Here is a 15,066-nt window from a genome sequence, read left to right as displayed (position 1 = left end):
TCTTGCCTATGGCAGCTTGGATAGGAATCCTACTTTCACAGTGAGACAATATTGAGTAATTTTGCCCCTGTTTCTTCTCACTTCTTTTTCATTGCAGCCCCATGTTCTTTTTCTCTCCTTTGTTTCATGGTGTGTATGTATTCTGCATACATATACAGATATCTCTTTTCAGTGAACTTTGAAGCAATCATGCCATAAAATGTCAAATCAGGCTACCAAAAGAAAGACTAAAGACAGAGCATGAAAGGAAACAATCAGAGGGAAAGCAGCTACTGGCAAACTTGCAAGAAGTTTGTCAGAATGATTATTGGTATGTAATGTGGCAAGCTAGCTTATATTGTATTATTACACGGCTCTATTAAATGCTGTATTCTGATTGGTCAGTCGCGGCATTCAGAGGTCTGATATTACTGCGTAATGACCGTTGCTATGTTACCCAGCGTTGCTAGGGACGCTGCCCTGACAACAGTTACTTTTTTATCGGGCTAACGTAGCCGTTACCGCTTCAAAATAATAATTTACAAGATACAAAGATGGAGTATTTTCATGATATTTCATGATTTTCATTTTCTCTTGATTCCCTGTAGCTATTGTAGCGCAGATTCAGCCGTTGCCGGCAGCTTTTTTTTTTCTTTCCTCCCGATTTATAAGATGATTTATAAATCAATAAAAATCGTATAATTAAGCAACATTCTGTCTCAAATTATTTATTTAACTGATAATTAGCCGTGTAATAAGCGGGATAATGTATAATGAGCTGGGTTCTATTCCCCTGTCTGGAGTTATTTTCCCAGTATTCACCGGCTCATTATACATTATCCCTTCCATATTACAGATTGCTGTTAAAGGATGCCATATTGTGTTCAGTTTGACAGCCACAGAGTGGATCAGTTGCAGATACGTCATCACCATCTTCTCAAATTACTGAGGATGTCAGACACAGTGAGATTATAAAGTGGATACTAAATGCCATCTAAAGCAGCCGTTCGCAGCAGATTACATTAAAAGGATATTTCCATTTTACTATTTTTACAGGTGTGATAATGGATGTATTAAAAGGGGAAGGGGGCCCACTGGGACTACAGGGCCCAGATAACTGTGCCACGCCACTGCTCCCACTGCATGATAAGAACTACAAAAGTGTCAACAAACTGTTGGTGAAATGGCTGCAGAGCCAACATTGCTGACAATTTGATTGAAAAAAAAAATCCAATAATTAGCCTACACTAATACAATCACTCCAGCTCATTTAAAATGAGATATACGACGTTAATTCTGTATCCGTTGGTTTCATGAATGACTTTAAATACCGAACACCGCAAAAGTATCATATTCAGGCTGACAGGTTGTGGGGATAACCCTGCATGAACAATCCCAATTCGGAATAGGTGTTGTCTTTTGTCCTATTGTACTGGCTTTGCGTGAATGCAGCATGAGTGCTAACACTGCAGCCATGGTAACCGTGAGACGCTAAGCTAACATGGCGCGGTACATGGTCCTTCATTAGCCAGCGTGCTAACGTAAATAGCATGTTTATACGCTACGTTTTTACCGAAAACACTCTCTGTGTTACTTAGCGAGGGTCAGTCTTTGTTTGTCTGGAAGTTTGCCGTCTATGAGCGTTTACTCACGTCAGTCCTACGGGCGCATCCACTCATTTACCATCTATGCTAGCTTGAACATTAACAAACGTTAGCTAGCTAGCAGGCTGATTTGATACTGGCGAACTCCTTTTATATTGTTACCTATGGCTTTCTATGAAGTCTACTCTCACCCGGCTTTGATTCGGTACAAAACGAGTGTTTGCACGAAAGCCACTCTGTTTCTGGTTGTTGTTTTGTGCCTTACCTACATCCCACCTCTGCTCGTTGCCTACAGGAGCCAAGGTAACGTTACAATACTGTGATGTCAAACACTTAAATTAGCTTAACTATTACAACCATTGCGTCTGTCGTCATAGTTAAATGATAAACTTTATGAATGTCCCGTTAAGTGTAGATACGCCTACATTTCAATGCTTTTGTTTAAGAAGTAGAAACGCTTGCTTGGTGTTGTCTTAGGTTTCTGGATAAAGAGAAGCACGTATGAGGAGCAGCCGGTTGTGAGGTACCAGTACGAGACTCTGCTGGTGGCAGCTACCAGTACTCAGGGAGACTACGTCGCCTGGAGCACCTTCCCCCATCTAAACAATATGCTCGGGGCCAACCTCCGCATCCCTGCTGTGTCTGTAAGAAGAGAGTTCCTCTGTTCACATCATAATCACTAGCAATCCTCTAAGCAGTATGTTTATTTTGTTAACTGTGTGGGTGAACACACTTTACAGGTGAGAGAGGAGGACCAGAACCAGGATGGGAAGTTGGACCTGCTGGTTTTTCAACTGCAGCTACCTCTAAAACCTGAGGAGCAGGTGTACAGTGTCCAGCTGCTGCTCACCTTCAGCTACAAGCTCTTTGTACGTATTCCTCTGCAGTGCATAAAAGACTTACTGTAGATGATTCAGCTGTCTGAATATTAAAGGGGAACACCACCTAATTTAAGAATTCCAGTATGTTATTTATATGGGCTAAGAAAGTTCGCTCAGTATCAATGAACATGAGCTACTCTCTCACAAAGCCAGAAACCATAGAAGGAAGTCTCAAACTTATGATGCCATAGGGTATAAAGCCTGGAGCCGCTCCGTAGACAATGAATGGGGGACTGATTTTGTGGATCAACAGAATGTTTTTTTTAATACCCGAATGAGCTTTATTCTGTTGTAATGTTCTCGGTTCGGAAACAGAAAATGTGCCTTGCTGAGTCAAAAGATCTGAGATGGGTGTGTCATGTAACAAAACAGCGTTGGCCTCTTGTGTGATATGTAACATACGCAACAGCAGTGCTTTATAAACAACAACAATGGTATAACAATAACAATCATATACTGTCCATGTTATATGGCGTTGTTTTCCCAGTATGTGGTCATGTTTGGCCACTGTTCTTCTTCGTGAGTTAGCTGCTAACTGCTGTCACCTACTATTTAAATCTCCCGCAGTGGGTAGCACGCATAATACGTTGTCAAAACGTCACACCCATGCCGCCCATGGTCCCATCCTGCTGGCTGTCCCTTTTATACAGACGTTGTTTGAACACCGTTACTACCTCTGCTGCGAGCTTCAGGGCAAGACAACGCTGCTCTCCCTTTCCGTGATCATACCTCATACACAGCACAATGAGGCTTTATACCCTACGACATCACAAATTTGAGTTTCAGCACTCAGTATTTTGGATTTGGGAGAGAGCTGTTCAGGTTAACTTATATTTTTAGACTGTCTTAGACCATAGCAGAAACAGGTTTGAATTTTAAAAATGGCCGTAGTTCTCCTTAAAGGGAGCTGTACTCAACGTGATGCTAGGAAATAATGAGTTAGTCATAACTCAGACCAAATTCAGATCTTTATGTAGCTAATATCACAATTTCAAGTTACATTACATTAACATTTATTCATGTTAACGTAACATTTTTTGCTACCAAAAACAGATTTTAGGATTAGTCTTAGTTGTTTATTTTTGTCCCCTGATTTTCCCTCATTTGTGTACTTTCATACACAGCTAGTGTAATAATACGTTTGGGGACGAATGTATATTATCGTCATATGCATTGTAACAGAGGTACCCCTGGCCACTAGCCAATACGCAGTATATTAGTGTGAACTTCATTCATAGACGCATGGAGCAAGAGCCATTATCTCTTTTATTCTGCCTGCTGCAAAGGGAATTACTTCATGTTATTAAGTAAACAATGGCTTTACAAATAGCACACTGATTAATTAGCTGTTACACTCAGCAAGCCACAGATCCCTTTCTGTGTGTGTATGCCACCCTGGCAGTACAGCCTGCTAACTGCAGTATGACCTCAGACCTATCCAGACCAGCCTCAGTCAATGTCCCAACTTAAGTAAAGCACATTAATTATCTATGTCCTCCCAGCGGATGTCCACAGTGGTGATGCAGAGCCTGGCTTATGTGCAGCACTCTTCTTCTGTCCCGGGAGCGAAGCTGTTCATCAGCGGAGACCTGAGGCTGCAGCAGAGGACGCCGCTGCCTCACCGGGGACTGTACAACATTTACAATGTGAGAGGACACTGGCACACTGTCTTTCTCTCTGTCCACCAGTTTTTTCCTTTTCCCTTATGCACCAAGACAAATTCAAGTAGAGCAGACTTTGCCACCCATGAATGACATGGAAATATATTTTGACACACTGTGAGACTTTAAAGGGTTACATTGTAACAGGTTTGAGCAGAGCCTGGCAGAGCGCTCTGCAGGAAGGTGAAGCTGAAAACATTTAACAGAGAAAATTAGTGAAAGGGCAATTTTATGGTGTGATAGTGAACCAGGAACAAAGGCAGTGATAGGATGGATGAGATGAAACTGGAGCTACATGTAAAAGAGAAGAGACAGTATCACATACAAAGAGGTACAACGGATGTGTGAATGGGTGAAACAATGGGTTCACACAACCAGAAGGTCCTCTGTGAAGGTTTCTTGTTGTTCCTCTGTGTTTTCTGATACATGTCAGTTGGTGCAGAGGCCAGTGTTAATTCTGGCACATATTGTAGTTGTTTTTTTTGTCTTAGTCTTTTGACAAAAATATCCAAGTTTTTGTCAAATATTAGTCATTTGATTTGTGTTACTTTTAGTTAACAAAAACTAAAGACCCTTCAGTCTCGTTGTGGTCTGTGACCTTTTAGTCTCATTTTTGTGATGCATTTTAAATTTTTATGTCCTCAGCATTTTGACGCTACAGCTGTCACCATCTTTGTGGTGCACAGTTACCGTGGTTACAGGTGTTGTTCTTGCGGAAAAGGCCCCATTTACATACTTGTTCACACACACACACACACACACACACACACACACACGCACACAGACAGTGTCCATTTCACTCTGCTCTGCCTAATACAGACTGACTCTCCTCAGTGAGTCCTGTTTTATAATTTCTAAACTCCAGACTGTTTGATTAGGCCCGCCTTCTCTGTTGTTGCTGCTCAGCCAGCATTACCATCGTCACATGTGCTCTCCCCTGCAGAGCAGTGAATCATTCAAAAGCTTTTTCCCTGAAGTACTGTTCATTTCTGGGTTTAGTTTGAGAGGAGAAGCTAAAATGTTGGATAATGCAGTTATATTCTTTAGCCAACATATAGAGGTTGATCGTTGACATGAACATACTTTTTTCTTCTGATAGCACCATGCAAGATGGCTGACTGAATTAATGTTATCATGACATCTGCAACACTTGATACTGTTACATGCACTTAACCTTTTTATGAATGTCAGTAAGCTGCCTGCTTATTTGTTCCAACCTTTTTATTGCTGCTTCTTGTCTATTTCTTCCTGGAATGTGGATGAATTCAGTCCTTGAATCTGTATCTTTCAAGAACATAAGATTGATATCTGAAGTTAGTGGTTCGAGGTAATTTATTGTTATTGTACAACACAGGGTTTCACAGTGAAATACAACTGTAGTCCCTTTTATGGTACATTAGAAAAACAAAACAAAACAATTTCTGTGGGTGGACTGTGGAGGATGAGGAAGAGTTGAGGAGTTTACAGCCTGAGGAAAGAAGCCATCTGGTGGTGCAGCAGCAGATACTTGTGTATTACTTGCCAGACAGCAGCAGGGTGAGCAGACTGTTGCCTGGGTGGGTATAGTCTTTTAGTATCCTTTGGGCTTTGTGCAGGCACTCTCCTGACCAATATCGCTGATGCTCAGTAGAGGGGTACCAGGGATGTTCTGGGCGGTTTTAATCACCCGCTGCAGAGCCCTCCGGTCTTTGGCTGTGCACACACCATACCAGTTTTAATGTTTCCAGTCAGGAAATTATCTATTGCTTGCAAAAGTTACCAAGAACTTGGCAGGGGGGTTTTGCCTTCTTAAGTTTCCTTCAGAAATACAGTAATTTCTGAGCTTTTTTCACCAGGATGGAAATGTCTGATGGTGAAGTCAGGTTGTTTATAATGCTGATTTCTAGGAACTTAAATGGTTCACTTGTTCCACCTCAGCTCCACTGATTGGGTAGTGTGTCCTCACCTCTTTTTTTCTGTAATCAACAATCAGCACATTGGTTTTGCTGGCGCTGAGCAGTCGGTTGTTCACCATTATGCAAGACTGTTGATTTCCCTTCAGACATGAATTCTTACTGTTGAATGAATTACTTACTGGCCGATGATGCCGGTGTCATCCACGCGAACTTTACAAAAGTAAATTACAGGTATGGGTGCACAGCGTGAACAGGAGGATTGTCAGTGGTTCTTGTTTTACTGACAGAGACAGAATGTTACTGAATGCAACACTAATGGTAGAGCAACAGGTCAAGTGAAGCAATCATCTTCTGAACAGCAGATGTTTGGGGTGGCCAGGGAAACAGTTTTACTGAACACAAGCTCCAGTGTGTGATTCTGCAGATGTGTTGAGGTCACTAAAGAACACACAATACACATATTTGTAGATTCAGTGTGACTGATGGCCATCCCAAATATACGTCCATTTAGAAATCATAGAAAAAAATACACCCCTAATTCAGAAGACTTTATATCTGCAAAGTTGCAGAAATGTAAACAAATATTGTATAATCCCAAATAGAATTAATGTACAGTATTAAAAGCAGCTGACAATCTTGCACCCTGCACCCCTGAACTCTGTAACATCTACATTCTAGCCCTCATAATATTCACAGTATAAACATTTCATTGCAACATACTCAACATGTGCTACCACATGCTGAGGGAGACGTGACTGGAATAGTGGATCTTCATCTGTTTGTTTGTTTTCTCTCTATCGATGCCTAGGTGTCAGTCATCGATGGCTCCAGCCCCTTTGCAAGTGCATACGACCTTGACAACATAATTAGGAGCTACCAGGATAGAAACTGTAAGTTGACAAAGGCTCTTATTTTGTTTGCTTGGCTTTATTACTGCTGAATAGACCGTGTGACTAAACCCAGAATGGACTCGAGCTGAACCACCACCTTCGAGCAAGATTTAAACCTTGCTTATTACATCCACTGCATTACATGCATTTTGTAAAATGTCTTTTTGTCCTGTTTTTCTACCATAGTGACCACAGTGCTGTCCTGTCCCATGCCCGTCTGGACCGTGGGACGAGCTGCTGGCTCTCCCTTTCAGCTTAATGCTGAGATTCGATACCCTGTGGAGGTCATTAGATATCCTTTAATAAATGCAGGAAGGTGTTCTTTTTATACACATTCTATGGAAACAGTTCACTTTAAACCCCCAATGTAGCACTTACTATGAGTAATGTAAACACTAAATATAAAATGTCCTTATAAATGTTTTAACTAAGATCTGAAGTGTTTATTAATGTACAGTATTTGTCCAACGTCTCCATGTTTTACCATCGATCGTTTCAAACTTGACACATTTATCCTTCTAAAAGGGTCCCTTTGTATTTCCTGTTAGAATTTTTTGCAGTGTATGTGAATGACTTCAGCTGACAGAAAGTAAACGTGGACCCAAAATGTCGCCTGGCAATGCACTTCCAGTAAAACAATTATTAACCATCTGTTAATGCACCAGCCTCCACTTCTGGATGCCCACAGGAGGAGTTATAGGTGTTGATAAATACATACCTAAAGACTTAGATCTGTCTCCAATTGTAGTGTGTTATAAACAGTTTATTAAATGTATATATATATATATATATATGTACAAAATTTAAATTAACCTGGTGATATTTTAAAGGTATGTTCCTTTTTGTATTCTGTTGACCGTTAGGTAAGAAACAAGTGTGGGTCAGGCTCAGCAGTGACACTGAAGTTTAAGAGTCAAAAGCAGTTAGAATCAATCGTGCAATTGCTGAAAGCTTATAAAACATGTAATTTCAAGTTAAGTTTATTCCCTGTAAGCAGTTGAATCGTCAGTGGGTATGTATGCACTAAAACACTGAAAGTAGTTGAACTTGTAGTTGGGGCATTTTTCCATCACAGTTATTTTTGAAGCAAAATAACACTGAAAGCCTCAAGAATCCTCACTTTATTGAAATGTGTCTGAGCTCGTCACATCTGTTAATACACAACATTATCTTAAATCAAGCAAACAAAAGTAACCAACTTTGATAAATTAGTAGATGAACAAGTAAACAGCAGTTGGGGGAAAATATAGGATGCTTTGAGTATGGCTAGATTATAGCACTGCAGTAGTTTGACAACAACACTACAGCTCAGAGTGCAAAATTAAATTCATTTCTCCTCCATTGTATTGGGATGGAAGCAGTGGATATCTGTGAGTTTGGTAAATAAAATTAAAATGATCTGCATGGCAGATGGGTTAGCAGACCCTGTATGCCACACACTTTCCAAGCTATCCATATTTTTTGTATTGTTCCTCACTGTCCTCAACTTCTTTTAGTTTTTGGTCAAAACAAGTTGGACTACATTCACTTGCCTGTACTGTGAACTTTTTCTTGCTGTTTCTGCCTTAACCATCTCCTTCCACCTATCGTCCTGGCTTCTGGGAAACCATCAAATTTGCCTGGATTCAGTATGTCAGTGTCCTCCTCATCTTCCTCTGGGTCTTTGAACGCATCCAGAGATTTGTTTTCCAGAACCAGGTCCTCACCACCGTACCCATACCAGTGGGAAAACCTCACCTGTCATGATGCAGTGGTGGTGCTTGGACCTCCAAGTGTACATAAACCACCAGGCTGCTTTTTTCAAACACAGTGTCACATGTCTTGCAATGACTTGCCAAGATTGATAATCTGTGACTGAAATGTAATACCAAATAAATGACTGTTTGAGTTTTAGGGATTAGCCATTAGGTCACTTTTGTAATTAAACTTTCCCAGACAGGATTCTATGCAGGCCCTCCTCCACAGGAAGTACACTACTTGTTGCCCTGAAAAATGCATTTCTTGTCTTAATGCTGTTTTAAACCATTTTTAATTTATAGAAAATATTAATAGATTTCTCATATTTTTACTATTTGTATGTTTATGACAATTTGTGACAGTCATTAAAGAAATTATTTGTTGATAAGCTCATTCATTTTTGTATTGTACATAGCTTCAGGTAATGGATAATAAACATTTTGTATCTTCCTCAACTGTAATGCTTTTATTTACTATTTATTTTTGAATAATTCTTTGGAGTGGAAAAATAAATTTGTAAGCAACAGCAGTGAAAATATTAGTGCTTTTAATTAAACAAATGATATTTATTATGGCAATAGCAAGGGTAGGAGAACAGACCTTGGAATTTTTCTGTCTTCCGTCCTTTCTTAATCCTGAAGGCATGTTAATGTGTGACCACATACCATCAGTAGAATACACCTGAGCAGGCCCATACTGTTTCCTGTAAAGGGGGTTTTCATTATGAAACAGGCCACATTTTACTACCCCCCCCCCCCCCCCCCCCTTTTATGGGTGGCCCTGCACCTGACTATAGAGACTGACTGTGACTGGGACACTGAGAAGAGAAGATATTTTTATGTTTTTGGTTTTTTTGTTATATAAAGGAAGGTTGGTATCACCTATGTATGGGGATTGCATCCTCGCAACCTCGCAAGACCAACCTGAAGTAACATGCGAGCACTTCATTGATCACAGCGGAAAAACAACATGATACACAACTGCCTCTTCTGCAGTCTGCTTTATGTCTGTTTAATGACAGCCTATGGAATAACACAATTTTACTTGGGAGGATAATCTGCAGTACTTCAGAGGCAAAAGTCAAGGTTTTCAATTGCTTTCTGGCTCAATGTCTCAAAAGATGTTTGTTAGTATTTGTGCATGTCCACAATCAGTTTGTTGTCTCTCTCTCTCTCTCTCTCTCTCTCTCTCTCTCTCTCTTTCTCTCTTTATGTGTGTGTGTCTGTGAATGTGTAGTTCTGGACCTGCACCACTGTATTAGGTCATTTAAGCCACTCAGTCAGCCAGTTCTGGATGGACCAAACAGTTTAGTAAGAGTCACACCCTGTTTGCACAACTACAGTACCCAAACTTTTCATCTACCCTTAAACATTTACTTTCTAGCCACTTAGCAGTCACCCTCCTGTAGATTCATGCTGCCAGAAGCGCAGCTATAGAGAGAGGTTGTACTAGTTAGGAGTATTGTAAACAAGGGAGGAACAAAGCAGAAGGAAGTCATGTAATATCCAGTACTGATATTGTAGCCTTGTATTAATTACAAACTTTAAAACATATCAGTGATTCATATTTTTCACAGAGGCTGTATAAATTGCCTTGTTTTCCACTTAATCAGCTAATATACAGTATTTTATACAGTATATGTCAGTGGTGCTGTGTTAACATCTTAGGTGAAGCAGAAGTGTGATGTGCTTTCAAATGATGAATACAAACAAGACTGAGAGACTACAGTCATGCTGATGGTTCTGTGGGGATCATCCCTATGTTTCCAGGGTTCTATGTTTCCCATTCTGTGAGGCTAAACTAAGCCACAGCAGTGCTTTGAGCTAAATGCTAACACTGGCAAACTATCACACCCCCATGACAATGCTAACATGCTGATTCTAAGCAGTTATAATGCTTGTCATGCTCACTATCTTTGTTAGGCATATCAGCATGTTAACATTTTCTTTTTAGCACTAAACACAAACCACAACTCAGGCAATGTCATTAGTTTTACAGGTATGTGGTCATCAACTTAATATTGGACAAAGATTTTTTTTTTATATCATTAAGGTATCAGTGTGTTTGTGCCACAACAAAATAAATAGCATTTTGATCAGTTTCTTACAATCAATGATAGCGCCATCAAATACTATTACAGAGGCTGTGAGTAACAGAGTACTGTATTCGGTTTTTTACACTTTGCTGTGGCTGTTTCAAACTGATTTCACACCAGCGCCTCGAGGCACAGTCACCTCTCTACCCTCTCCACTCCTCATCCAGCAGGCATTTACTGGTGACCAGAGAGCTTTGGCCTTGGCTGCAGAGAGCAGAAAGACAGGATATGAGTCTGGTTTATACAGGAACCAGCTGCATCCTTCTTTCAGTGTTGTGTTACTTTCTGTTTAGATAAAACTTGTGATCAATATCTCCCCCTTTCACTTTAAGAATATGTTTTAAATGACCCCAAATCACATCAGTGTTTTGATTTAAAAAAAAGAACACTACTTGCCATCCCTTTTCCTGACCTTTCAACCTTATAGTATCACACAGTCTTTTTTAGCAGATTGTGAAGTCCCGAAAATGCTACGAATATAATCATAGCAGCCTCTGAGCTCACATGTTAGGCCATCTTAGCCAGTGTCTTTATTTAGGATCCTTGTGGCCTGAGGCTAGAAGCTCTTCCTGAGCCTCTCAGTGCCGGCCTGGTGTGTATCCAGAACCTTCTTCCAGAACTCAACTGGGAGAAAAGGACAGTTATCTCGGTTCAGCTGAATGACACACTCTTTGCAGGGCCTTGTGGTCCTGTTCAGGTAGTGATGTTCCCTGTCAAGACACTCTAGATAGTGCAGGAGTAGAAATTCCTTAGTAATTGATGGGATATCCTGAACTTCCTCAAGTGTCTGAGATGATACAGTCTCTCTCTTGCCACTCAGTCAGTACGTAGCACCCAGGTCAGGCCCTTTGTGATATGGACACCAAGGTACTTGAAGCTGTTGAACCCCCTCCAATGAGGACCTGTTGGTATTGAGGGGTGAATAGTTTCTTTGCTGCTTCTTACCAAAATCCACTATCCTTAGGCTTTGACGTTCAGGAGTAGGTTGTTGTCCTGACAACAGCGGGTCAGGTTCTCTACCTCTTTAGGTAGGCTTTTTCATTGTTATCTGTGATCAGGCCCACCACAGCTGTGTCGTCGGCAATCTTGATTGTGTTGGTGTCATGGCTACACAGTCGTGTGTGTACAAGGAGTACAGTAGGGGACCCAAAACACAGCCCTGGGGTGCTCCAGTGTTAAGGATGAGAGTGGAAGAGGTAAGTCTGCCCACTCTCACTACCTGAGGTCTGCCTGTTAGGAAGTTAAGGATCCATATGCAGAGTGTGGTGTTAAATCCCAGCTCTTTGAGCTTTGTGACCAGCCCGGAGGTGACTGTGGCTGCTGAGATGAACAGTGAACAGTAATCTTACATAGCTCCCTTTCCTTTCCAGATAAGATAGAGTGGTGTGGAGGATGTGTGCTATGCACCTTTTGTAGATTGGTTGGGATGGTGGGCAAACTGTAGTGGGTCCAGTGTGCTGGTTAGTGTGGAACAGGTATAATCCTTAACCAGCAGTTCAAAGCACTTCATCAGTACAGAGGTGAGAGCCACTGGGCGGTCATCATTCAGGCAGGTAGGTTTGCTTTCTTCGGCACATGATGATGGAAGACTTTGAGTTTGAATATCCTCTCACTGATACTGTCTGGTCCTGCTGCTTTTTTGATGTCCATAGCCTTGAAAGCCCTCCTGACGTCATGTTGAGAAAGGGTGCTAGATTTCAAAGGTGCACCCACCCATCCATTAACCTCTGTGTCAGCTGTTTTTGCTTGTTGGCTGCTGATGGCCTCAAAGCGAACATAAAAGGTGTTTAGCTCACTTGCTAAAGATGTATCAGCACTTGACAAGGAGGGAGTTTGGGTTGTAAGGATGTAAAATGTAACTTTAAGTACTTGTCATGAACAGGGAAATTAACTGTAGAGACCGTTTTTGGGTTTTTTTTGTAACAGGCTTAAAACTTTTTTTTTCTGCTGTGCAGTTGGACATTTTAGCATCTATAGGGATTGATGGATTGACTCACTTTGGGAGCCAGCCTCAAGTGACCATTAGAGGTACTGCAGTTTTTGGCACTTTCATGTTGGTTTAATTTTTCAGTCCTGGAGGGTGCCACTTTGTGAGACTGGCAGGCAGATAGATGAAGCATATTTTCAGAAAGAAATAACATTCTTCCTACATCACTACATTTTTCTGATGGCTGCGGTTACTTTGTAAGTTAAGGTATTAACATGGAAGTCTTAAAATGAGCTGACATTACTGTGCTGGCTTTAAATGGATTTTCATAAAATACTTCTCATGAGCACTAGTGGAAGTTAAGTCATTAAGTAGTAATAACACACTGTAAAAATAATCCATTGTAAGTTAAGGTAAGTACATATCTACAAGATGGACTTCAGTAAATTTAATAAATGCAGAAGGGCCCCTGTGAGTGTTTTACTTTCATAGATTATATTATTGGAGTATTAGTTTAGTTTAGTTTATTAGTTTATAGTATTGTGGACAATTCCAATTAATTGACTGTAGAAATAACAGTAAAAAGGGCAGCTTTAGCCAACATGGCTAATATCCAGCTGTAGTCCCCGGCCTGATGACAATAGGCACACTAAAAAGAACAGTACATTACAGCACATTCAATAAAAAAAGAGAGTTAAGAGTGAAGAGAAAAAGATAGATCAATAAAGATAAAAAGGAACAGTAAAACATCAATACAATCATGCAGAGACAGCACATATAAACAAGACATACAGAAGCAGCACATGCTATATAATCACACACAAAACGTCAGCACATACAATCACATTCAGGGATGCAGACAGACAGCACGTGTAGACACACAGCGTTTATGATCATGACGCAATAACACACAGACATAGGTTAGTGTGTACAGGTGTAATTGTCAGTAAACCATGTTTTTAACTTGGCTGTAAAGGTGGAGTATGTATGTGTATCTATAATATGGGTGGGAAGTGAGTTCCAATTTTGTATTGGTCTAACAGAGACTTTTCCTGAATGGGACTAATAAGTCACCACGTGTGATGCTTCTAGTGATCTGACCAGTATTATTGCGTTGGTTTATGGTTGAATTAAGTGGAGGGGGAGCTAAGTTATGCAGGATTTTAAAGACCAGACAGATGTTCCTGTATTTTATTTAATCCTCCCAGCTCAGAAGTTTGTGCTTGCGTAGGATGGTACAATGATGTGAGCTAGTGTATTCATGTGTAAGCAGCATTTTGCTGATGTAGCTGGTGGAAGTGGAGATTTAAAATATTTGTTGTAATGTTGAGTGATTTAATCTAGAACAGCGCAAATGGTAAAATAAAAGTACAAATTCTCCTCTAACATGTAGTGGAATGGCATAAAACGAGAAACCTCAAAGAAATACATGTACTACACATTTGTGCTTAGGGTTCAGATCTTGGGTAAATTCACTTTGTTACAGTACTTGACACCTCTGCCGAACATCAGTATGAAGTTATGGGTACCTGTACTTGCTTTGTGGGGATCATGCTGTTTATTGACTGATGATGATAAATCAATCTGAAAAACAGAGAAAGTTAGAGAACTATAACAAGAGTAAATCTTCACAGCAGTGATAGTGAGTCGCCATTTCATTTTTCAGAGTTGTTAAGAGTTATCTTAATGCTAATCAAAATACTTACTTTTAAACCATAATCTTTTTTTAGTATTGATTTAGAAGGGCTATGGAGAAGACATGTTATGGTCGGGACATACCCAATAACAATAGGCCTATTGTTTAATGGATTTATAATTCAAAAAATAAAAAATAGAAAAAAATAAAAATAGAAAGTTTACTAGCCCTTGAGCAGTATTCTTGCCTTTTTTGGAAACCAGGAGGAAAGACAGGACTCCATCAGATATAGCCACCACCTTTAATGCCTGATTATTTAATGTTTTTGTAGAAATCTGATGGAGTTGACAAAAATCTGGGACACACCTTAAATTTTTCATATTATTTCATAAAATAATATTTTAAAACAACAGCAGTACAATTTTACACTAATGTTGTCACTACAGACCGTTAGTTTTAGATTTTGAAGGTTTTTAACAATTTTAACTGTTTAAATTATGAATTCCTGTCTAGGTCAAGGGTGTTTTCTGGTACAGGGCAAGTTAAGGAAGATCAAAAATATTTTGTAAATCATGAATATTTCATGAATTCAAAAACAAAATTAGTGTGTTGATAACATAATTGTAATTTTAAGGCTTTTTTGTAAGACATTATTAGTCACAACTCTCAAAAAATGGGTGACATATGTGATTGTAACCCCTTTGTAATCATCAACATTTTGATTAGAAACTTAACTTAACTTACCTTACCTTACCTTAACT

General features: G+C 40.0%; 1 protein-coding gene across 1 annotated transcript; it reads left to right on the top strand.

The window, feature by feature from the left end:
- Nucleotides 1-1,466: 1,466 nt before the first annotated feature.
- On the top strand, nucleotides 1,467-9,093 carry tmem231 (transmembrane protein 231). The gene is made up of 7 exons (XM_049574186.1): nucleotides 1,467-1,886; nucleotides 2,061-2,227; nucleotides 2,324-2,452; nucleotides 3,967-4,110; nucleotides 6,829-6,910; nucleotides 7,097-7,202; nucleotides 8,494-9,093. Exons 1-7 carry the CDS (start codon nucleotides 1,748-1,750, stop codon nucleotides 8,654-8,656), a joined length of 930 nt encoding a protein of 309 aa, XP_049430143.1. The 5' UTR covers nucleotides 1,467-1,747; the 3' UTR covers nucleotides 8,657-9,093.
- The last annotated feature ends 5,973 nt before the right edge of the window (nucleotides 9,094-15,066 follow it).

The sequence above is a fragment of the Epinephelus fuscoguttatus genome, linkage group LG4 (genome assembly GCF_011397635.1).
Source record: "Epinephelus fuscoguttatus linkage group LG4, E.fuscoguttatus.final_Chr_v1".
Taxonomy (NCBI): Eukaryota; Metazoa; Chordata; class Actinopteri; order Perciformes; family Serranidae; genus Epinephelus; species Epinephelus fuscoguttatus.
This window is presented reverse-complemented; position numbering and strand designations above follow the sequence as displayed.

What these genes read in the sequence shown, in the direction of transcription:
- tmem231 (XM_049574186.1), top strand. Translation starts at nt 1,748, where the DNA reads ATGGCTTTCTATGAAGTCTACTCTCACCCGGCTTTGATTCGGTACAAA. An exon ending in GACTGTACAACATTTACAAT is followed by an intron (nt 4,111 to 6,828) that starts GTGAGAGGACAC and finishes ATCGATGCCTAG; the next exon opens with GTGTCAGTCATCGATGGCTC. An exon ending in TACCCTGTGGAGGTCATTAG is followed by an intron (nt 7,203 to 8,493) that starts ATATCCTTTAAT and finishes ATCTCCTTCCAC; the next exon opens with CTATCGTCCTGGCTTCTGGG.